Source organism: Neoarius graeffei, chromosome 24, assembly GCF_027579695.1.
Source record: "Neoarius graeffei isolate fNeoGra1 chromosome 24, fNeoGra1.pri, whole genome shotgun sequence".
In the NCBI taxonomy this organism is placed as follows: domain Eukaryota; kingdom Metazoa; phylum Chordata; class Actinopteri; order Siluriformes; family Ariidae; genus Neoarius; species Neoarius graeffei.
In genome coordinates this window covers 33477034-33502395 of record NC_083592.1, presented here as the reverse complement: position 1 = coordinate 33502395, position 25362 = coordinate 33477034, and the positions used below count along the sequence as shown (strand labels likewise).

Sequence of the window (25362 nt, the reverse complement as noted above, 5' to 3'; positions counted from 1 at the left end):
TGTTAGCTGTGCGAAATGGCAAAGGTTGCTAATGTTGTTGACAAGTAGGTTGAAGAAGACATTTAAAGAGGAGATGCTCAAAATTAAACAACAGAGCAGATCAATGGCCAAGATCGATTTAATTCAAAAGTCAGGGAGACACAGTCGCGCATTTCAGCTGTCTTGGTATGACAAAGTTAACTGGGAGGGCTTGGATCAAGAGAATGCACTTTTGGCTTTGTCTCTTAAAGGGGAACTGAAGGCAAATTGTTTATTATCAAAATTCTATTTATCTCATTTTATAAAATGTAGGAACGCATTTCTGACAGCTATTTTGTCACTGCTATAGCAAGTTATGAGTGTTTGAAATACGCTACGTAATATATCAGTCCATATGTCAAAGCAATGGCCGTAAACGAGATTCGCTGAGACCTGCGTGAGACATCGCAGGACGGAAGTAAAACGTACAGCGGAAATCAAAGTGACCAAAATCTGCCAACGTTGTCAAAAGATGCGCGCGCCCTCTTTCGAATGCTGACGTAATCGAGACGGAAGTTTTCCCTATTCACTATATAGGGCACTATATAGTAGGGACGCCATTTTGTAGTGCTGTCCGAAACCTTAGTGAGGATTATGTGGGAAATGCGCTCAGTATAATATGTAGTATTTATCACAAAAATACATGCATGTATTTATTATTTTTGAAAACCCACCAGCCGCCTGATCTGGCATGTTTTAATTGTGCGACAGTAATGATGTAAATATCAGCGCGACGGATAAGTCCTTATCCTGTCATCTTTCCAACTCTTCTCTACTCCACGTTGGTTCGAAGTCGTATGGAATAATCTCCATCACTGATGAAGCTGGCAAATCTCAAAATTAATCTTAATTGGAATGATATGGCGATCTGGCCGCTGTGTAAACAGTTTTCAAAATGGTGGCGCTGACACTTTACAGTACGTTTGAAGTCTCGCACAAGTCTCGTGAAGATCACGCGGATAAGCGACGCCTGCCGCGGACCATACGAACTACATTCAACATGGCTAAAAACCAAAAAGGCCGATAAGTGTAATATAATATGCCAATACGAGTCACAATATAAGGTTAATAAAACTGAAAACATAATTGAATAACACGTTAATTAAGAAAGAAAGCAAGTTTAAAAATGACTTCAGTTCCCCTTTAATGAAACCAACCCAGGGATGGATTATTTGGTCAAAACTGGGTTTTGGAGATTTGGCCAACTTTGACAGGGTGTACAAAAGGCATGAGAAAAGCAAGGAACACTTAAGTTCATATGTACGCTTGAGTTTGCTTGGCAGAGTCAGAGTAGAACATGGAACAATTCACATATATACTACTAAAGGAAGTCTGTCTGTCTGTCTGTCTGTCTGTCTGTTCACCTATGCAAATCGACACGGCTGGACGCACATACTCCATACTTTGCACATGGATTGGTGGCACCCCAGAGGGGCCCAAGACAGCATTTTCAATTTTCCAAAACATGGGATTAGTGCTAATCCAACACACTATTCATTTCCCATAGGCTACATGCTCGTGCTAACACACTGTGTGCAGCCTCGGCAGGGAATCCCCTCACCGACTCGCCTGAGAGCTTCGATATACGGGACCTCAAAGAGCACCGTTCAGAAGAAATCAGGTTCGTGGGCAATAACTGCTGACAACAAATCGACAAATAATTTACTTATGACAAATAACAAATAGTCGAAAATTTTTATTACGTAGACCTAAAACTGAGCTTCCCCTATTTCAAAGACCACCAGCCACCACTGTAGACCAACCACCTGGATTAATAATGTTTGATTCTATTTCCCTGATTTTGGGGGAAAAAAATGGCCACAAATTCCCTTACCACTGCCAAATCTTACACACTCAAAGATCTCAAGAGTTAGTGATTATGAAGGAGTTCCACACATGCACTTTTAATGCACTATGATCTTTTTGACTTATCAGTTGCTCGAGCTCGCCACAGCCTCATCGATCAAGTTTTTACAAAAGCAGAAGGATCATGAGATGAATACAAGTGTGTAATTTCCATTCTGCAAAACACTTGAAGTCAAGATTGAGCATGATGTGACATGTTTTCTTGTACGTTGCTGAATTGTACACCATCATTACAAGATCAAAGTGTATCGTCTGACACTTGCATACTATCAGTCTGAAGTCAGGGAGCATAAACTTGTGTCTGTCCTTTATAAACATTCACACCCTACCTGAAGTGAGCAGCAGCATCCTGGAGCATACACACACACACACACACACACACACACACACACACACACACACACACACACTGGTTGCTCAGTACTGGCTGTGAAGGTTTAGTGATTGAATAATTGATGCTAAGATTACAGATCCTCGGGGTAACCCAAGAGGCAGGCACTGGGCTATGGAGCAAGGTCGTAACCATACACTTCATCACATCTTCAGTCAGCTGATCTAGTGTAATTGCTTAAGTCTCAGTTACGTTACGGCTATGGCGGCCATTTCAGCCCTTTGCCAAGTCGCCCTTCAGGACCCTGGGGTCAAAGCCTTCTGCTGTTTATTATGTAGGGTGGCAATATTTTTTATTAATATAGATGCTTTAAGTAAAATCAACCTCCGAGAGTTACTCAGAGGGGTGTTTTTGATGCAAACTTTGATCTGCTAATCATCTGAATTAAGTAGCTTAATCTGTATTGAAAAAAAACTGCTGAGTCTATTGTAATCAAGTTTCCTGGCATGAGCAAACGGGCATTTTGAAAAGAGGGCGGTAATTCGAGAGCACTGCTTCTGAAAAAAGGAAAGATATAAACCTTCAGGAGCATTCCGCCATGGAAAATGAAGGACGTCAAGTAAGCTAGAGTAATTTGTGCGGCTGTGCAAGAAAGAAAGACAGAAAAAGACAAAGAGAGAGAGATTAAAGAAAAATAGTTTCAGCCACCTAACTATGAACGATCTCCTCTTTTTGTTTGCTTTGGTCTTAAGCATTGACTTTGTTTGTTTTTTTTTGTTTTGGAAACCTGTCGTAGCCCACAGCCATCAAATAATAGTACAGCAGTGCTTCCCAGTCCTGAGGTAGACCTACACTGAACGCTGTAGTGTTTTTCCGACACTCACCACAGCTGAGTCAGCTCATCAGCTCTTTAACAAGCCCTTCTTGAAGTTATTGGGTGTGTTATAGCAGGGAAAACACTAAAACGTGCCGTGCAGTTGTACTCCAGGACCAGGATTGGGAAACAGTTGGATGGTAAACGGCTCACGCCACCTGTCATAGTTGCTTGTGAGGACCATGTTGGCCTCACTAGTTGGCAGAAACATCTCTCATTCACACTAAGACATTTGCACAATAGCTGGTCCTGGGGTCAGTCACAGAGCCAGGCTGCCAGGTTCTTGGCCGCTCGAGGGCCTCGTGGTCACCGATAAAGTGTCTGATGTGACTCTCTCCAGTGTGTCCTGTGGTGGGCTGGCAGACGATGAGGAGATCCTCACAGAGTCTTTATTTATCAGTGTCAAGAAGCTTTGGTGAAGCTCCCATGGTGACCTTATTGATGAAGAATGGCTTGGTTACCTCCAGTGAATGATTACAAAAGTGACAGGACTGAAACGTCTTGTGATACTGGCATGATAGGAATACGTGACATTTAGAGACTTAAAGACTGTGATCGGTGAAACCATTTGAAGATGCACTTTCATTTCATTTCAATTTTGATTCGTGGTTTTGTGTAGGCTTTGAGTTAAAAAGGTTCAGTCTGTTCCAGTATTTATGCACCACTATTCAGACAAAACACACAGTGGTGCTTGAAAGTTTGTGAAACCTTTAGAATTTTCTATATTTCTGCATAAATATGACCTAAAACATCATCAGATTTTCACACAAGTCCGAAAAGTAGATAAAGAGAACCCAGTTAAACAAATGAGACAAAAATATTATACTTGGTCATTTATTTATTGAGGAAAATGATCCAATATTACATATCTGTGAGTGGCAAAAGTATGTGGACCTTTGCTTTCAGTATCTGGTGTGACCCCCTTGTGCAGCAATAACTGCAACTAAACGTTTCCAGTAACTGTTGATCAGTCCTGCACACCGGCTTGGAGGAATTTTAGCCCATTCCTCCGTACAGAACAGCTTCAACTCTGGGATGTTGGTGGGTTTCCTCACATGAACTGCTCGCTTCAGGTCCTTCCACAACATTTCGATTGGATTAAGGTCAGGACTTTGACTTGGCCATTCCAAAACATTAACTTTATTCTTCTTTAACCATTCTTTGGTAGAACGACTTGTGTGCTTAGGGTCGTTGTCTTGCTGCATGACCCACCTTCTCTTGAGATTCAGTTCATGGACAGATGACCTGACATTTTCCTTTAGAATTCGCTGGTATAATTCAGAATTCATTGTTCCATCAATGATGGCAAGCCGTCCTGGCCCAGATGCAGCAAAACAGACCCAAACCATGATACTTCCACCACCATGTTTCACAGATAGGATAAGGTTCTTATGCTGGAATGCAGTGTTTTCCTTTCTCCAAACATAACGCTTCTCATTTAAACCAAAAAGTTCTATTTTGGTCTCATCTGTCCACAAAACATTTTTCCAATAGCCTTCTGGCTTGTCCACGTGATCTTTAGTAAACTGCAGATGAGCAGCAATGTTGTTTTTGGAGAGCAATGGCTTTCTCCTTGCAACCCTGCCATGCACACCATTGTTGTTCAGTGTTCTCCTGATGGTGGACTCATGAACATTAACATTAGCCAATGTGAGAGAGGCCTTCAGTTGCTTAGAAGTTACCCTGGGGTCCTTTGTGACCTCGCCGACTATTACACGCCTTGCTCTTGGAGTGATCTTTGTTGGTTGACCACTCCTGGGGAGGGTAACAATGGTCTTGAATTTCCTCCATTTGTACACAATCTGTCTGACTGTGGATTGGTGGAGTCCAAACTTTTAGAGATTGTTTTGTAACCTTTTCCAGCCTGATGAGCATCAACAACGCTTTTTCTGAGGTGCTCAGAAATCTCCTTTGTTCGTGCCATGATACACTGGGTTCTCTTTATCTACTTTTAGGACTTGTGTGAACATCTGATGATGTTTTAGGTCATATTTATGCAGAAATATAGAAAATTCTAAAGGGTTCACAAACCTTCAAGCACCACTGTAGCTAACAAAAGGCAAAACATTACAGCATGGTTTATTATTATTATTATTATTATTATTATTATTATTATTATTTTACATTTTCCAATTAGGAAAAAAAATGCTGAATCTGTTTTTAAAAAAAAAGGTAGGGGGAGGGTGTCATCTATTGAACACTGTATTTCCATTTCTTAATTTCCTTTGGGATGAATAAAGTATCTATCTATCTATCTATCTATCTATCTATCTATCTATCTATCTATCTATCTGTCTGTCTGTCTGTCTGTCTGTCTGTCTGTCTGTCTGTCTGTCTGTCTGTAACTATTCTGCCCTTGAGTTTTAAATAAGGTGATCATCTCGGTCTGAATGCTTTGTGTCACATGACAGGGGATTCTCATCAGGATTTTCATCAACTTATTAATCATGCAAATCTATAATTGAAGAGATTTTACTGTGTTATATTCAGCTCTGTTTTTCCACCACATTTTTGTTCTGTGGCTGAATAATAAATATGGTGCAGGTTACGATGTACAAGGCAGTTATACCTCTGCCTGCACTGGGAAGATCACATGAAGCACAAGCTTGATATGGTTTTTGCAATTAAACATTTCAAACCAAGGGTGGCACAGTGTGCAGTGGTTAGCACTGTAGCCTTAAGGCAAGCAGGCTGTGGGTTCAAACCTGCTGGCCAACTTGGACTTTTCTGCATGGAGTTTGGATGTTCTCCCTGTGCCTGCATGGGTTTCCTCCAGGTGCTAAGATTTCCTCCGACAGTTCAAAGACATGCAGATTGGGTCCACTGGTTACTCTAAATTGCCCTGAGGTGTGGAAGGCTGTCTCTGTAGCCCTTTTTACACAGCTTGTTCAAGGCAGAAATCTTGCACCTTTGTTCCGCCTCACGTTCTGTATAAAACATCTGAATACAGAACGGCGGGTCAGTACTGTCCCACCTCTGAGCCAGAACAATTGGTCATAAGAGAGCCAGAATCGACGTCTGTACAAAAGGGACAGATGGCACGGCAGAACAGGGGTGTGATGTTTTTGACCTTGACACTCTTTTTTCCAAGACAAGTGCAAGTTCAAACGTCTCCATCTACAGAGTCTAATATCCAGGTGCCTTTCTGCCTCAAATCACTTCCTACTTCTCTTCACTTTCTCCTCCAACATATTTTGATCGCACAAACATGTTGCTTACACAACTCTCTCCACTCTCTCTCTCTCTCTCTCTCTCTCTCTCTCCTATCCACATTCACTGGATATGAGCAATCGCGTGCTCTGATTGGCTACTGTACTACTAGGATAATAGGATCAGCTCATATACCATGAGTAGAGAAAAACAAAATGGCGGAGCATGTTGCTGAACCAACCAAGAATGAAATAAAAACTCTACTTGAAAACAAAACCCCCCAAAATACAAAAAAGCAACAAAGTATGGAATAAAAGTATTTGATGGTAAGAACATATCTTTTTTATTTTTCGAGAATTATTATTATAGCATTTTTCACAAATTGTTCCTGTCATTTCGCCGGTTTGTTTACACTCTTCATCTTTAAGCATTAAAATTTGTTGAATTTTTTTAGACTGTTTCAAAAGCTCAAAGAAGGTTGAAAATTACAGAATTGAAATGTCCAAGGAAGAATTACATAAATGTCCAAAGCTATTCTATACCTTGGCACGACAGCAAGACGGCACTTTCTACAAAAAAACAACACTGAAGTCAATTCATGCAGCCATCGAGAGGTTTTTAAAAAGTCTGTCTCAGCAGAAATGATTTTGTCATTCATTTTGTAGCAAGTTTTTGTTTATCGAAATTGCAAAAAATAAAAATAAGAATGCTCTTTTTCTCAAAATCCAGTGAATGTGGATAGAATAAAACAGTTATTCCACTCAATCTTGTCATAAATGGCTTATAGCCAACTCAGTGCTATGTGCCTCGTCGGCCATTAGCTCATGTACAACTCGATTTCGTGGAATTACTGTGATATATATATATATATATATATATATATATATATATATATATATATATATATATATATTTAAAAGGCTGAGGCTGTTACGTCTCTAAAACGTGACTTATTTAATGAAAGTGATTACATGTTGCACATGACGCTCAGCAACATTATTTGTATTTGATGAGTGGTACAAATCTGCATGGCTAACAAAAGGAATTCCATTCACCTGAAGTGTATTCTTGGGGTATTCGTATTTCTGACACATAGATACATCACCCTAGACGCCAATACTCCATTGTGACATGTCACACCTCTGGCTGTAGAATGCCAGCTCGCAATGTAAAAACACACACTGGCGCACGTAGCTTCATGCCAGCTTTATTTGCTTCAGTGTAAATCACTAAAGCTGGAATACTGAGATGCCTTCTGATGGCAGTATTTCACAGTAATTCCACAAAATTGAGTCGTACATGAGCTGATAGCCAATGAGGTGCGTACCACTGAGTTGGCTATAAGTCATGTACGATGAGATTGAGTGGAATAACTGTTTTCTTCTACCCACATTCACTGGATTTTGAGAAACAGAGCGTTTTTATTTTTTGCAAATTCAATAAATAAAAACTTTATACAAAACATCCGACAAAATCATTTCCGCTTAGAATATAAATAAACTGGCGAAATGACAGTAACAGTTTGTGAAAAAATGTTATAATAATAATTCTTGAAAAATAAAAACCAGGGCTTTGAACCAGAATTTTTTTCCTATTGGTTCGTTCCGAACAGAAACAGAATTTTAACGTTTCCGGTTTTTGGGTTCCACCATTAAATAGACGTTCCCGAACTGGTTAGAACAAAAACATTTCGTTCCCGGAACGGTTAATTACGTTCCCTGTCAGCTGTTTAACAAATGGCTATAAAATTATGTCTCTGTCTCATCCAGCTTAAGCCAAATGTAGGCTAATTCTATTACAACCTTCATTAAATAAGACAAGAAATAATTCAAAACAATTATTATTTCAAATGTTGGCGATTTGGATTCTCAGTATGTCTTCCCATCTACACAAACAGAAAAAGTGCCAAAAATGAAAGAGAATTCGTTTAGTGTGTTACCAAAGGCTAGTCAGGCCCTATGCATTGATAGGCTAACAGAGGTTAACGTCATTTAATGTTCGCGAGCCTCTCATTAACGTGGACAAATATATTGATATCGTGTTTGAAATTGACGTTTTTGAATAACGATAGACTGCGATATTTACCTCTTATTTAAGATGTGGAGACGTGATAGTAGTCCACCCTCCCGCTCTCTCCATTCAGTCAGCGAACGTCACACAGGAAGTGAACCCCAGTGGGTTATAGAAACTTGCGCAGGAGAAGAATGACTTTTTTATTTGTAGGCTACGGAAGCTTTGAGGAACGAAATAAAAACCGGTATTAACCGGTTACCATTATTTTTAATAAGCGTTTCTGTTCCGGAACATAAAAAATAATAAAGTTTCTGGTTTCGTTTCTGTTCCATGTGAAATAGAAAAAGTTCCCGGTTTTCGTTTTCGTTCCTTGAACCGGTTCAAAGCCCTGATAAAAACATATGTTCTTACCATCAAATACTTGTATTCCAAATTTTGTTGCTTTTTTTTGTATTTTTGGGGGTTTTCTTTTACCTCTTCTTTGGGGTTTTTTGGTGGTTGGCAAACCAACTTAAAGGTGCATTACCACCACCGACTGGGCTGGATTGTGGAACAGGAGATAATTGGGGGGGGGGGGGGGGGGGGGACTATGTTCTTTTAGCTATTTCTGTTTCTTTTAAATACTTGATAATTTTTGTTTTTGTTTTTTTTTCGAGTAGAGTTTTTATTTCATCCTCGGTTGGTTCAGCAGCACACTCCACCATTTTGTTTTTCTCTACTCACGGTATATGAGCTGATATCCTAGTTGTAGAGTAGCCAATCAGAGCACAGGATTGCTCATATCCAGTGAATGTGGATAGAATATTACGAAATATCTGTGTAACAAGGGCTCGTGTAAGTCCCACATTAGATAGGTGACCTGTCCATGGTGTACTTCACCTCTTGCCCAATGTCAGATTGGCTCCGGCTCGCCTGTGACCCACCATGGATAAGTGGCATAGAAAATGAATGAATGAATGAATGAATGAAGGATTTCAAACCATTGAATATTGGTACCCCATTATAAATACATTATTATTTTCAACCATTGTAATTAGCAGTGTTAATGTGTGATGTGCAGCAGAGGGTGATCAGAAGATAAGAGTGCCCAGTCTGTTGATGACAGAATACGTTTCTGTCTTAACATGGATGGAAATAACTTTTTTCAGAAAAAAAGGGATATTAAATGTAACTTACACTCAGTAATCATATTAGGTTTTAATGTAGATTTATAATGAAGTGCATGATTACATTCCATTACAGGCATTTAGCAGATGCTCTTATCCAGAGGGATGTACAACATACCCAGAGCAGCAGTAGGGGGTTAGGTACCTTGCTCAAGGGCACTTCAGCCATTCCTGCTAGTCCAGGGACTCAAACCAGCAACCTTTTGGTTCCAAATCTGTCTCTAACCATTAGACCATGACTTCCCCAGGACCGCTAGTAGTCTGTGAATAAGAGGCTTTTCTCCCTAATTCTTTGTGCTATGTGCTGACCGTAATCACACAAAACCAAATATGTGATAAATAAAATATTAAAATGTGGTTGTAATTATTCATCCCTCTCACTGCTAAAGTACCTCTACCAGTATGCTTAAAATCACACTAATTCTGCAGAATAATCACGGCACCTTGATGAAAGCCCCTCAGCTCTGAATACCCTTGTGGCCTAAATTAGCCCCAAACCATTTCCCAGGAATGGAACAAATGAAGAAGTGGATCTTTCCAAAGTCCAACTTTCCTAAGCAATCTCCCTGCTGCAGAAATAAATAAGATACATGCACTCATTCATACCAATGCAATCGCATGAATGAGATGATGCCCACAAATCAGCCCACAAACGCACACACTTTTGAAGCTGTTTGTTTTGCGAGCCATGACAACTGCCGGGGAGCCGCCAAACATACTAGTCAAAGGAAGAGAGAAACTCGATCATTTTTCCCCCAAACCAGATGAGGAAAAACATCCCACTGACAGATGTGAGGTGATTAACGTCTTGTCTTGTCCAAAAAAAACCACGACAAAAAACATGCTGTATACCAGGCTGGAGCAGGTCATGAGTTCAATGATTGTATTGTACTGTAAGCACACGTAATTGAGCAAATCCAAGATGCTAGACATTTTCTTAAGACAACAAAGTTCTTTAATCTCATTGTACATGTGTATAGTGACAATAAAGGCATTCTATTCTATTCTATTCTATTCTATTCTATTCTATTCTATTCTATTCTATTCTATTCATGTTAATGTGACTTGAATAATGTTTCATGAGATGGCCACATGATTAGGGTATTCTATTCCTACCATTCAGTCTAAATCCTCTCCAAATACAGTACTGTGCAAAACTCTTCGGCACCCTAGTTTTAATTTTTTTTTCATACAAACGTTGTTATAGATTTCTATTTTATGACTTCTGCATTATCGAGTCAGGACAAAAACATTTTAGAGTTCCAAACGTTCATCTTCCAGCAAATGTTACAGAAAAAAAAGTTTGTATCTGAGCAGCGTATTCCATAAGAGAGCACTTTTCAGATTAAAAAAGAAAACATAATGAAGGCTTGCTAAGTAAAGATTTAAAAGAACAAATTATAATAAAAAATGAAGGAAAAGAGCATGATGTTCCGGTGCTGGTCGGACACCATTGTCAAGCGAGTGTTTGTAAGCTAAGTCAATGTCAAAACATATAGGGATAAATTAGCATAATGCTAAGCAAAAAGTTTGGCCTGTAGGGAGTCCGCTTGCACGTTGAGAGTTGGTCTTCTTTCTCTAATGTAGAGCATTTCGTACAACAAGCAGTCAAATTTACTCTGACATTTTCTTAAGACAACAAAGTTCTTGTTAATGTCTTTAGGTCCAATCCCACTTGCGTCCTATAGTGTTTGCTGATGCTTGAAGACACGCCTTTGTGCTCTTCGATATGCTCATGCAAGTGTCGACAGGTGTAACCTATATAACTCTCGTCACAAGAGTCACATACACTACGTTCAGACTGCAACCTGAAACGACCCATATCCGATTTGTTGTGAAATCCGATTTTTTTGTTAGGCCGTTCACGTTACCAATTATATGAGACTTGTATGCGATCTCCAATATGAACGGAAAACGACCCAAAAGTGTCCCGCATGCGCAAATTGCAAGTAAAGCATGGAGATGAGGCGAGACCTGGCGATGTGGGTTTTGTGGCGGCGGCGGAACTCACACAATAATCTGATTAATGTGGGCAGCAGACTAATGAGACCGAAGGTGTCAAATTACTGGAAATTTCCTGAACAATCTTATAATCTTGTAATACAGGATGATTTAACATCCAGGTCCCTACCAAATCCACCATTAGCTTGATCAATTCTATAAAAGTCTATTTAAATTCTGAAAACTGGACAAATGTTGTTGTTTTCCACCAAAGAGGCGGGATTAGCCAACGCAGAATAGTGATGTTTGTCTCTTGTTGATGACGTGTAGGTCGCATGAATGCGACCTGTCCGGTCAGACTGCAGTCGCATGTGAAAATAACGGATATGCATCGGAATTAGGACCACATATCCAAGCGGCCTGGGTCGCATGTGAAAAAATCGGATCTGTGTTGTTCAGATTGTCAATAACAAATTGGATACAGGTCGCATATGGGCAAAAAAATCGGATATGGGTCGTTTCAGGGTGCAGTCTGAACATAGTCATAGTGTATGAAACTATACACCACCTGTTGCTACTGGGTTTGGTGCAAAATGAAGAAGTGAGCGTGACAGTCAAAGTGTCCAGAAGAACTGTGGCTGGTTCTACAAGATGCTCAGTAAAACATACAGCTCATTTCCTTATCAAACTGCACTCACTGTACCTGAGACTACTATTTTTTATGTTTTTTTTTAAAGCTAGAAGGCCTTTCGATTTCATAAAATCAGTGAACTTTAGTTCCCTCTGAAATTTGGTCATTGTGATACATGTTTATTTCTGTAATATCTCACAAAATATCAGGCCATTCTGTGGCTGGGAAGTTATTTAATTTGAGGGGATTCCCGAGCAAATAATGTGCATGAAATTGCTCGCTTCGTGCAGTCAACAGAGATGAGAATTTTCCGCGGATCTGCGGAATTCCGAGTTTTTCCCGCTGAAAATGTCATTTTTGTGAAACGTGTAAATCCGTTGAGAAAATTTCGGGGGGGGGGTCGGCGCGAGGCGAGGCTTGTGGTGGCACAAGCAGGCAGGACCGACCGCCCGCCCACCAGCATCTTTCGGCAACGCTTATCGCAAAATTAGTTGCAGCTGTGATAACGGAAATCGTCATTGCTTTCTTCAATATTTATGCTAACGACAACTCACGACAATTTCCGGCAACGTTTTGGCGCTTGTTTCATCTCACTTCTACAATTCACGGAGAAACAAGCTATACGTACACGGTTTTGATCACTTCTTAAGTTCTAGTTATTTTGGTTAGTTTTCAAAGTTACTTCGCCAATATGGCGAACGTTTTGGACCGCAAAAATGAGGATCGTGCCAGGGAAATCGATAAATCGAACGGGATAAAGAACTGTTTCCGATGGGCATGGCTCGATAGTAGCGTTACCGTGCAGATAGGGACACAAACTGTGACGACGTGCCTGACGGAACATATCCGAAAAGTGGACGTGCCGGGAAAGGTTCTGTGTATTCTGTGCTCAGATATGATCAATTATGGAAACAGAGGAGCTAGAAACATCCAGGAGCACATCAAAACAAAAAAGCACAAAGGTACGTTTTACTTAAATTGTCAAAGATAGAGTCAGGAGGAATCTAATATATTGTTACGGTTACCTCCATTATCGTTCACGATATATATATATATATATATATATATATATATATATATATATATATATGTATATGTGTGTGTATGTATGTATGTAGGAATTTGTTATCTTAAAGTTTATAAACGTTTTAAATCATCATTGAATTTGAAAACATTCATATACAGTATAATAAATATATATATATATATATATATATATATATATATATATATATATATATATATATATATATATATATATATAAAGGCACACCCCCCTTTGAAACCCCCCCATGCACGCTTTGCGTGCATTCTTGGCAGACATTTCAGAGTTTTTTTTAAATGTCCCATTCTCATCCCTGAGTCAAGCAGACAGAGGAAGTCCATGTGCGCATGCGCAGGTTTACCTTCTTCTTCTTCTTTTGGGTTTTACGGCAGCTGGCATCCACAATGTTGCATTACTGCCATCTACAGGTTTACCTTTGACCGTGCACTGACAGTTACAGTCAAGGGCACTGCCAGAAATTTTGGGCCCCATGAAAGATTAGAATTTTGGGCCCCCCAACTTTGCACACCCTCGTCACAATTACACTATTGTCATTATTATTATTATTATTATTATTATTATTATTATTATTATTGTCACAAATGTTACCCATAAAAGACAGGAAACATTATAAATGTATTTCAAAGTGACACGGAGTGACATTTCAATTTGATCAATTATGTACGTATTTCTTCATATGTTGTAACCTCTATCCCTCTTTTATGTGTGCTGCACTTTCTCCAGCTCCTCAGTTTGAAACCAATGGTTTAGAACGTGTGAACATTCCACACACGTAACCATGTCAAACACTTGACTGGTATCCGTTATTAGCAACACTTTAATCTAGCAAACTGTATATGGCGCTCGCTCATTAAAAACTTCAATCCTAAAGCATTTATGGGTTGTATTGCTGCTTACCTCCTTCTCCAAAGGGGGGTTCAGTGGTTTGGTAGGGCGGAGGTCCCCCTGAGGCTGAATCTGTGCATATTTAGGGCACCCCATTAGTTATGAAACTGGTTATTAGCACTAGTTATTAGCACCAGCATAACGTAATATTTCATCTTGTTTATCACACAAATCAGTTCAGTTATTAAAATGGAAAAAATGTCACTGTACAAACTGTAAAAGTGTTCTCTTGATAGGCTAATCCAACCACGTTCATACTGTTCATTTACCATTGGCTAATATTTTGAACACACATGTGAGCGATAGCTACCTTTCTTTGGGAAAAACTGAGTGACCAGTTGCCTGCCTCTCCGGTCCCTCTCAGCTTTCAGCTGCCTTTCTTTACGTTTTTGCCAGCCACTCTTCATATTTAGCGATCATAGACTGTACGCGCTCCACTGCTGGCTGGCTGCTGCACCGCGACACAGCAGCAAGTAGTGTTGCACTGATCAGCACACAGATTTAACGCATCGCACTTCTACCAGAACTGGACCGTACCATTTCGCAAAAGGGGGAGGGTTAAATGACAATATGTTGAAGAACTCAAGAAATAGACAACCTTGTTCAATTAGCTCATTTTACCAGATGGAATATTGCATTGTTGTTATTTCAAAAGTCTTATTAAAATCATTAAAAGCATATTATCAGCCCCTTAAAGGGCCCCATGGCAGTGCTGGGCCCCTAGAATTGTTCTAACCTTTCCCCCCCCGGCGGCGCCCATGGTTACAGTCACTAAACAAACAGCTGATCACACCGAGGTGCTCGCTGACCGCCGATATTTATTAGTTTGGTCCTGCGTTTCCTTTCCTTCGTATATAACATAACGTCTTTTCTTCTCGCTTTCCATTACTGTAGTCGGTCTTTCATGTTTCATTCGCACTCACAGCCTCCATTTTTCTCTCCTGTTTCAAATTTGTATCCCATAATTCCTTGCGCAAACAGGGAAATGCATAGCAGAGAACAAATTCAGGGCCACAAATTCATTAATTGTTCTATTTAAAAAAAATAAAAAATCATAAAACTGGAAGTCTGTGATTCGAATTCAGTAGCTTTCGGTCCACTAAACAAAAATAATTGGGTGCCGGGGAAAATTATTTTTATGACCTACACTTGAAAAATCTGAAAGGCAGTCTAGCTTTAAAAGCAAAGGGTCATCTCACACCAAATATTGACTTTCTTTCATTTATTATGGCTTACTGCTGTTTATAGTATTTTTAATGTTGAAAATTTTCATTTCATTATTTTTAAGCCATTTTTGGGCGACAGCATTTCTTTACATGTGCCCAAGACTTTTGCACAAGACTGTATATTTTCTAGCACCTTTACCATTCACTGCACTTCGTATACTCTGACATGCTTTTGCATACTTTTAGAAAAAAAATCAGATTAAGAATGTTTAAGTTTGTTATAAATTTACAAGTTTTCATTTATAGATATCTGCTTACAATGCAGCTATTTACAGTAAGTATCTGTGTGTGTCTCCATTTTGCAGGAATGCCAGGGGTCCTGGCTCTAGCTGGCTTATTCCTGGTGCTCCTCATCCCCGGTGCCAGGTCAGAGTCTGCAGAGCTGAGGTTCCAGGGCCAGACCGAGTTTGTGGTGAATGAGAGTAGCAGAGCTATAGTACGCCTGGTGGTGGAGAGGGTCGGAGACCCCATCAACGTCACTGCTCTGATCCTGGTAAGCTCTTCCCAACTGGATCAGGTTTTACGAGAAGTAATTCTAGCTGTAGCAGTAGTACAAGGAGTTGGTGCTGTCTTGTAGAAGCGAGACTTTACAAGTGTAGGTGTGAAGGTGCAGGATCATTACTGGTCTCCACACTGAATAAGTAATAATTTATTTATTAATTTATCGAAGACTTTATCACATTGAGATAATTTAGAGCAATGCTTAGACTGTTTCAAAAACAAATGGGATAGGAATTTCTTTGTGTCCTGTAGTAGCCAGGAAGATCTGATCTAGGAGTCTAAGAGATTATAAAAAGCAGAAAGCAGAGATTATATGCTTTTTAATGATAGTATTCACGATAGAAAATATTCAAGAGTTAAGCAATGACAGATTTGGTAACTTAGATGAGTGTCAGCACCAACAATTTTCACAGCACGGCCAGCGAGCATCTGATACGACTACTTTTAATCCACCCGTCCAGTCGGACAAGCAACAAGATTTTTCACTTGTCCTGACCATAACCTTTTTATTACTATGTATTTACTAGTTCGGTGAAAGGAAGGTGGTTAACAGAGTTTATCATCACTATACCTGCTTTTTGATAATCACTATGCTTTAATGATTTATAATTTTTCAATCAAACTCAAACTTTAATTGTAACAATAAACGTAAACTATCCAAAGCCCCATTATGGTGCGTGTGTTATTCTAACCCTTTACCTGATATAAAATTTTCAGAGTTAGTCTCTGGAGGAAGTAAAATTAAATCTTGATTAATCCAGTAAAAATCGAAGTATAAATTAATTTAAAGAATTGAAACCAAAAGAAAACATGTTGGATGTGATAAGTAGGATAGAATCACATTGTGAATGAAAACAAACCGTGAGTGAGTTCGGTACTGTCGTAAAATTCCCCTGAAATATTTTACGATCACGTGTTAATGTGTTTCATACAAAAGAAAAACACAATGAATGTCAGAATAAAATGAAGAATCACCACAGATATTTATTTTATTAACGTATTTGATCACTATTTCTCCACTTTCAGTGAATTCAGTGTCAATGAATTCAGAGCGATGAATTCCGGGATATTGTGTCTAATTTGCCAGCGTCATGGAGCCGCTATGTACAGTAGGAGAGTTCCAGAACTTCCAGGAGAGTTGGGAATAATTCGACTTGTCCCGTCAGACAAGCTGATGTGGATTTGACTTGTCTGGACCAAACAATTACTTGTCCTGGACAGTCGGGCGACCGTTAATGTCGAGCCCTGCAGAGTGGCAGATAAAACAAAGAAGGAGAAACTGTATAGCTCAAGAATAAAGCCGGTAATAAGAATCACGTCAACTCAAAAGTATTACAAAGAAACATGGAACATGCTGTATATAATACTAATAAAGATAACGACAGTTTATTTTAAGCTTCAAAGGTAAAGTAAAGAAAGATAAAGCCCGAACACCAAAGGGACATGATTGAAATAAATCAGTAATCAGTAGTTTACTTCTAGAAGCCATTCAGGTCAATGGAAGAATAAATGCAACCTGGTTAAGGCAGCTAGGCTAATGTATGGAGCACTTGCATGTGACGTCACAGCCGATCCAGATTGTGACAGACGCCATCTTGTCGGTCAAACGCCATATTTCCGCCTTCTACTTCTACTTCTACTTCTGCCTTTTCTTCTGGAAAACCCTACTATATACAGTTCTACTACAACGGCTGCGGCTACAAGCTCTTCCTACCTGTGCACGTTTTTATGTTTTTTGTGTGTATTTTTGCGTGTTGTTCGTCTGTACCGGACTTCAATATCCACTACAACCGTATGGACTTACTGGACATTGGTTTCCAGCAGAAAATGACGGTTTGTAGCGATTTCCATCGCATGCACAACATTCCGGACAAGAGAAAAAAAAAAACATTCCGGACGAGATAGCAAGACCAGCGGGGTCTCCGTGGATTGTTATTGGAAGCAAAGCGAAGGAGGCGGTGCCGGGAGCAAAAGCGAGGCTGCAGAGCCGGCCTGTTGACTAAGCTCAGAAAACAGCCACTCAAACCTCCACTGCCAAGCCTCTACCTCTCCAACGCCAGGTAAACAAGACGGACGATTTGGAATTACCTTATTCTATTCTATAATCGGCTGGTCAGTGCTATACTCAATACTTAAGTGACTTACCCATCCAGTGAGGATCATTTTCTTGTTTACAAGATGCCACATCTGAGTCGCTGACAAATCCTGAATTTCTGTAAAGATAACTGTCCAGAGATTTATAAGCATGCCGCAGTGCTTCACCACTGAACAGCGAGGGAAAGTTGATGAGGTAATTATACACGTCCGGGTATTCCACCTCTGGCAGTTCAACATCCACTGACACGGTCGTGAAAACTCCGTCCGGAAAGCCATAAGGGTCACAAATCTGTAGATCGTTTATTTTAGACATATATCTAGTTATCTGTTCATTAGAAAAATGAGCCGTGTAGTCCGTCGGTTGAAATTGATCCATTCTGTACACGAGTGCAGCAGTATTCAGCTGTGCTGTTGACCGACAAGATGGCGGCTGTGTACTTTCCGGTCACGTGACTGCAAGATCTCTATAGCAGTGACGTGTCATGGTAGGTAATGTAACAAACAGGACTACATACCCCCCATCCATAGTGGAAATTACACCCATAATTTCACATACATGTCAGCTGTCAATGGCGTTTTTTACACTTGAAGACGCAATTCTTTGAGCAAAGTGTCACAGAACTAATACTGCGCGAAGCAGATGTGCATGGGCTGGGTTTCCACTCCCAACCATCTGTTTGCTGCTCATGTGCTCGCGCACTGCTGTGCACATCTGGGTATAATTAGCATAACAACGCAAATCTGCCTACTGTTCAACAAAGAGTGCTAAATGTCACGCTAAGCATCCTAGTGTAGCTCCTCAATCAAATCATTCACAACGTAGCAAGAAGGGAAGATGCATGACCTTTTTTACTCTTCTCGTGGGTGGCATTATTGTAAATGTTAATTGTCATCCAGATGGAAATGTTCAATGAGGAAAAAGCTTCCAAAATCGGAGAAGTTCCCACTCGCGGTCCGTGCTTTAAAGCCGAAACTATTGCTTTGCACGTCACATATTAAGTCAGAGCTACATCTCAGTGAGACTGTTTAAGTCAACACCACAGAGTAATTCAAACTGAAAATGAAAATAAACACCAGTTTGATCCATATACAGGATTCTTTTTACAATGTACAGTGGTGCTTGAAAGTTTGTGAACCCTTTAGAATTTTCTATATTTCTGCATAAATATGACCTAAAACATCATCAGATTTTCACACAAGTCCTAAAAGTAGATAAAGAGAACCCAGTTAAACAAATGAGACAAAAATATTATACTTGGTCATCTGTTGAAAATCTGATGATGTTTTAGGTCATATTTATGCAGAAATATAGAAAATTCAAAAGTGTTCACAAACTTTCAAGCACCACCTCCAAACCTAACCTATTCTAAAGTTATATTTAGGGTATAGGGGTACTTATTTACATCTAACTGGTCATTTTCCAACGTGGGCGTCCTACCTGGACCATGAATGTACGATATCTTTGATGAAATTGGATGTGACAGTGGTAAAAATGTGGTTTGTGGTGCTGCAGCTGCAGGGTGAAGACACCGGAGACTTTGAGGCCACCACTGCAGCTGCTTTCCTCCTGTCCTCTGAGTCACGCAAAACCATCTTCATCGCCGTGAAGGATGATGATCTACCTGAAGCCGATGAAACCTTTGTGTTTGAACTCCGACTCCAGGTAAATCTTTGTGGATGTGTACTTGTGGTCTCAACAGTAATCAAGAATAAAGTCATTTTTCAGCACTCGACTCCAGAATTATTGGAACCCTTTGTGAAATTGAGCATAAATGAATGTCTAAAAAGAATAATATTGAATCAGTGATGTTTTAGCTTCTCCATATGGGGACGCACTGACATATTACTATACCAAAGAATAAGAGCACTGAGCCGCTGACAGTAATCTCTAACAAGGTTGGAGACATTTTGAAAGGGATCAATGGCCAAGGCCTTACCTTCTAGAGGCAACCAGGGTTTAAGCTGTCATATCCTGGTAGTCGAAACCATTAATTTTGTCAAGAGTGCCTGAAACACCAGCCACAAAATAGCCCCAATGTATCAATTATCCACCGCTGTACTTTATACAGTTTGTGTGAGTTTGTGGGCTTTTTTACGATGTCCATTTTTTTTTTTAAAGCCAAACGTGCTGATGGTGTTCATGGTCTCATCTGATTAGCATTTCATGGTTCTTGATGCAAGCGGAATAACACTTTTTTGGCTTAGAAATGAAATGACATTTTCTCACTCACTATTCTTCAAATTCAAATTTTATTTGTCACATACACAATCATACTGGGTTGCACGGTGGTGTAGTGGTTAGCACTGTCACTTCACAGCAAGAAGGTTCTGGGTTCGAGGCCAGTGGCCAACAGGGGCCTTTCTGTGCAGAGTTTGCATGTTCTCCCCGTGTCCGCGTGGGTTTCCTCCGGGTGCTCCAGTTTCCCCCACAGTCCAAAGACATGCAGGTTAGGTTAACTGGTGACTCTAAATTGACCGTAGGTGTGAATGTGAGTGTGAATGGTTGTCTGTGTCTATGTGTCAGCCCTGTGATAACCTGGCAACTTGTCCAGGGTGTACCCCGCCTCTCGCCCATAATCAGCTGGGATAGGCTCCAGCTTGCCTGCAACCCTGCACAGGATAAGGGGTTACAGATAATGGATGGATGGATGGATGGATGGATGGATGGATGGATGGATGGATGGATGGATGGATGGATGGATGGATGGACAATCATACAGATACACAATAGATGTCACATACACAATCACATACGTACTCACATAGAGTACTACATGCAGTGAAATGCTTATTGCAACGCTTCTTAGGTCGTGAAGATGGTAAAAAAGGAGAGGGAGTAAAATAAAATGTAATAAATACAATAAAAAATAAGAACAAAAAATAAGAATGCGATGATGGAGTGCTCTGCAGAATATACAGAATATGTATGCATATATATTCTATCCACATTCACTGGATATGAGCAATCACGCGCTCTGATTGGCTACTCTACTACTAGGATGTCGGCTCATATACCGTGAGTAGGGGAAAAGAAAATGGCGGCGCATGTTGCTGAACCAACCGAGGATGAAATAAAAACTCTACTAAAACAAAAATTGTTCTCAAGTATTTAAAAGAAACAGAAATAGCTAAAATAATCCCCCCCCCATGTCTCCTGTTCCACACTCCAAACGAGCTGGTGGCGGTAATGCACCTTTAAGTTGGTTTGCCAACTGCCAAAAAACCCAAAAGAAGATGAAGAAAACCCCAAAAAATACTAAATAAATAAAGCAACAAAATATGGAATAAAAGTATTTGATGGTAAGAACATATCTTTTTTTTTATATTTTTCAAGAATTATTATTTTCGCATTTTTTCACAAATTGCTACTGTCATTTCGCTGGTTTATTTACATTCTAAGCAGAAATTATTTTGTCGGATGTTTTGTATAAAGTTTTTATTTATCAAATTTCCAAAAAATAAAAATAAAAATGCCCTGTTTCTCAAAATCCAGTGAATGTGGATAGAACAAAACAGTTACTCCACGAAATTGAGTCGTACATGGCTTATAGCTGACTTGGCATTATGCGCCTTGTTGGCTATCAGCTCATGTCCGACTCAATTTCGTGGAGTAACTGTTAAATAGCTCTGCAATATACACTGTAGAATCTATATAATAAGCGGCAAAGTTTGTTTGTTTGTTTGTCTTGAGCTAACGTCAAAATTTCTCGACGGATTGTCACCAAATTTGGCAAGTAGGTCCAGGGATGACCCAGAATTTTGCAGATATAAACAAAATTCTTGTACGGGCCCCAGGGGGTCCCCAGTGGGCCTCTGGGTGGTGGATTTTTGGATTTTTGTTTGTCTTGGGTTAACATCACCATTTCTCGACAGATCTTCACCAAATTTGACATGGAAGTCTGAGGGCAGCCCAGAATTTTGCAAAACCCAGGCAATGCTGGGTAACTTGCTAGTATACAATCTCCAGAATATGTATAAATATTGCACTGTACCGAATATGTAGAAATGCATATTGCACTATAATTAGGTTGCACAAAGAGGTATAATTGCTATAGAAATGTAATGTATATATTGTACTTTAGTGAGATTAATTTACATGAAGAAGAAGTAAGAGATGGGGGGATGAGGGTGAAGTGGTGATGATACCTAGTTGACCTTGTCTGTTGTTGTCCTTTATTATTCGTTATTGTTATTGTTGTCCTGATTAAGAGCCTGAATAGCCTGAAGGAAGAAGCTCCTCCTCATTCTCTCCGTGTTGGCCTTAAAGTGCATATCACGGGTAAATTCAGGAGCAAGATCAATGTAATTCTCCTATTTTATATTAAACTTTGGCCAAATATCTGTCACATTTTGCATTTTGTGCAATTTTTTTTACCTTGCGCAATACCAGAAAAATTCAGTTGAAATCAAGCCATTTGAGGCGAATTGGTCCGCCTCTGAAAAAACTTGGCATTTGGTTTTCCCGGCAAACATTGATTTTCGTGATGTCACGTGCGGGACTCCTCCCTCTGAATCCTACGTCAGCGCTGGTTTGTTAATGAGAAAACGACCTGGTGGTTTTCTGCAAATTTCTTCAACGTTATCATGTAATTATTAAAATGGTTAATGGTTAATTATAATGGAAAATATGCTATTTTGACCGAAAGGTTGACCTTTCCGATGACCTTGACCTTCACTTTGACCCGATTACCTCCAAAATTTAATCAGGTAATCTACGGACCATTGCCCACCTACACTGAAAATTTGAAGTCAATCGGTGCAACCGTCTAGACACTAGATTGTTAACAGACAGACATGCAAACAAACAGACAAACAAACCGCACTGATTGCAATACCTCGCCTCTATTATTCCGTCACGGGCGAGATAATGAGAATAATTTCAGAAATGACAGTTTATTTGTTTGTTTTTTATGAATACAAGCTATTTTTGTCATCCTTACATAAAGCATCTTTCATTCAAAAGATAAGTATTTTCTCAAGTTGTTTTGAGTCAATTATTAGTTTTATACAGATCATGTTTTAACCATTTTCTTGAAAGGTGCCAATAATTCTGGAGTTGACTGTAGCTCTGGTTGCCATTCCTCTCTTTGGGAGGTCTATGCTATGAATGATTTCTTTCTTTAGTTCTGCATGCATGCAGTATGCGACCATCTGTATGCTCTGGGGTTTTTTTTTTTTCGGACTTTGCTCTTAAAATCTCGCTAGCGCACTACAGATCTCTCTTGTACTCTTGTTCAAAACAGAAGAATCTCAAAGCAATTCGAGACACGGCCAAACTGAGTGCTTCTTATTTTTTTCTAATCTGGTCAAAGGACCCATAATCCCTAGCATGGCCTTTGATGTCTCTTCTGTAGCTCCCTTTTCAGGTTTGAGTCATGCCACTTCAGCAGCACGACTGCCGAAAGCATCATCTTGTTGTGAGAGGGAACCCATAGTGACAGGCACGACTCCTCGGACCATAAGATTAAAGGGAAATGATGCAAAGCGAATCAGTATGAGAAAACCACTGGCCTGGAATTAAGCTTCCAGTGACACACAATGACTGAAAAAGAAAAATATAACTGCAGAACAGAGGAGGAAATAGGACTGGGAAAAGGCTACTTAAGTGAACGTGTAGCTAGTGTGTCAAAATCGGACTTGATTAAAAGTGGAAATATCCAGGTTAAAATGTTCTCAAGTAGAAGTTTGCTACTTTTAAATGTACTCAAGTATTTAAGAAATATACACTACCGTTCAAAAGTTTGGGGTCACTTTGAAATGTCCTTATTTTTGAAAGAAAAGCACTGTTCTTTTCAATGAAGATCACTTTAAACTAATCAGAAATCCACTCTATACATTGCTAATGTGGTAAATGACTATTCTAGCTGCAAATGTCTGGTTTTTGGTGCAATATCTCCATAGGTGTATAGAGGCCCATTTCCAGCAACTCTCACTCCAGTGTTCTAATGGTACAATGTGTTTGCTCATTGCCTCAGAAGGCTAATGGATGATTAGAAAACCCTTGTACAATCATGTTAGCACAGCTGAAAACAGTTGAGCTCTTTAGAGAAGCTATAAAACTGACCTTCCTTTGAGCAGATTGAGGTGGGGTTTACATTAGACCGTATCAGCGGATCATCAGATTAACGTTTTTAAAACGATTAGTGTGCATACAGCAACGCCAATACACGATTCGCGTGCACACAGCAACACCAATACACGGATACGCTCAGCTCCGCAGGCATCCTGCGCTCCAAATCACTCCGCCCTGAACAGCGAGTGCCCTCTGGAGGGTGCGCACTCCGGCCCTGCGCAGCTCACAGAGCGCGCGAGTGAAGTGCACGAGCAGTGATTCGGGACTGAGCCGCTGTGTGTGTGATCTCAGTGCATGTCGGGCATGCGCGTCACTTACCACTTGCAAGTGGAAGGATGGCAAGCCTAAAGACCATCATAACTACACAATGGGCAGTATTTGCATCAGTATTTGCAGTATTTTCATACTTTTATACTCTTTAATGAAAGGTGATACAAGGCGGAAGTCCGCGCCGTTTTTCAGCAGTTGCGTCACATGACCAACGCCAGCGAATCAGGAAGGTGGATGTCACAGTGACGTTGTCCAATGACGACGCCAGCTAGAGCTCAGCACAGCGTATCCGCGTATTCTGAATGTTTACACAGCACCGGACCAGACACGATCTGGATTGAATACGTGGACCCTGGCGGATTCCCGTTTCCCGGCGTTTCCAGGCGTTTTAATGTAAACGGACAGTGCATCCGCGAAGAAAACGAGACAGATACGGTCTAATGTAAACTTGGCCTGAGTTTCTGGAGCATCACATTTGTGGGGTCGATTAAATGCTCAAAATGGCCAGAAAAATGTCTTGACTCTATTTTCTATTCATTTTGCAACTTATGGTGGTAAATAAAAGTGTGACTTTTCATGGAAAACACAAAATTGTCTGGGTGACCCCAAACTTTTGAATGGTAGTGTATCTTTAACTGAAATATTTACTTGTAAAATTGTTCGAAAATTATTTTTACTCAAAAGCAACAATGTTGTTTTGCCTAAAACCATCATTCGATCTCTGTAGGTTTGTTGGTCATGACTGACAATACTTATTCTATCCACATTCACTGGATATGAGCGATCATGCACTCTGATTGGCTACTCTACTACAAGGCTATCAGCTCATATACCGTGAGTAGAGAAAAACAAAATGGTGGAGCGTGTTGCTGAACCAACCGAGGACGAAATAAAAACTCTATTCGAAAACAAAACCCCAAGAAAGCAACAAAATATGGAATGAAAGTATTTGATGTGGTAAGAATGTATATTTTTTATTTTTCAAGAGTATAGCATTTTTCACAAATCGCTACTGTCATTTCACCGGTTTGTTTCCATTCTAAGCAGAGACGATTTTGTCGGACGTTTTGTATAAAGTTTTTATTTATCGAATTTGCAAAAAGTAAAAATAAAAATGCTCTGTTTCTGAAAATCCAGTGAACGTGGATAGAATAAAACAGTTATTCCACTCAATCTCATCGTACATGGCTTATAGCCGACTCCAGCTCATGTATGGCTCGATTTCATTGAATAACTCTTAAATAGTTTACTCAA

The 25362-nt window shown here is 39.9% G+C and overlaps 1 protein-coding gene across 1 annotated transcript in view; it reads left to right on the top strand.

Annotated features, from left to right (window-relative positions):
- Window positions 1-25362, top strand: part of adgrv1 (adhesion G protein-coupled receptor V1) — a 415446-nt gene that overhangs the window by 29631 nt on the left and 360453 nt on the right. The window contains exons 2-3 of the mRNA XM_060907086.1: window positions 15473-15660; window positions 19279-19428. Coding sequence (XP_060763069.1) covers window positions 15475-15660; window positions 19279-19428 — 336 coding nt within the window. The 5' untranslated portion in view covers window positions 15473-15474. The remainder of the gene's footprint in view (window positions 1-15472; window positions 15661-19278; window positions 19429-25362) is intronic.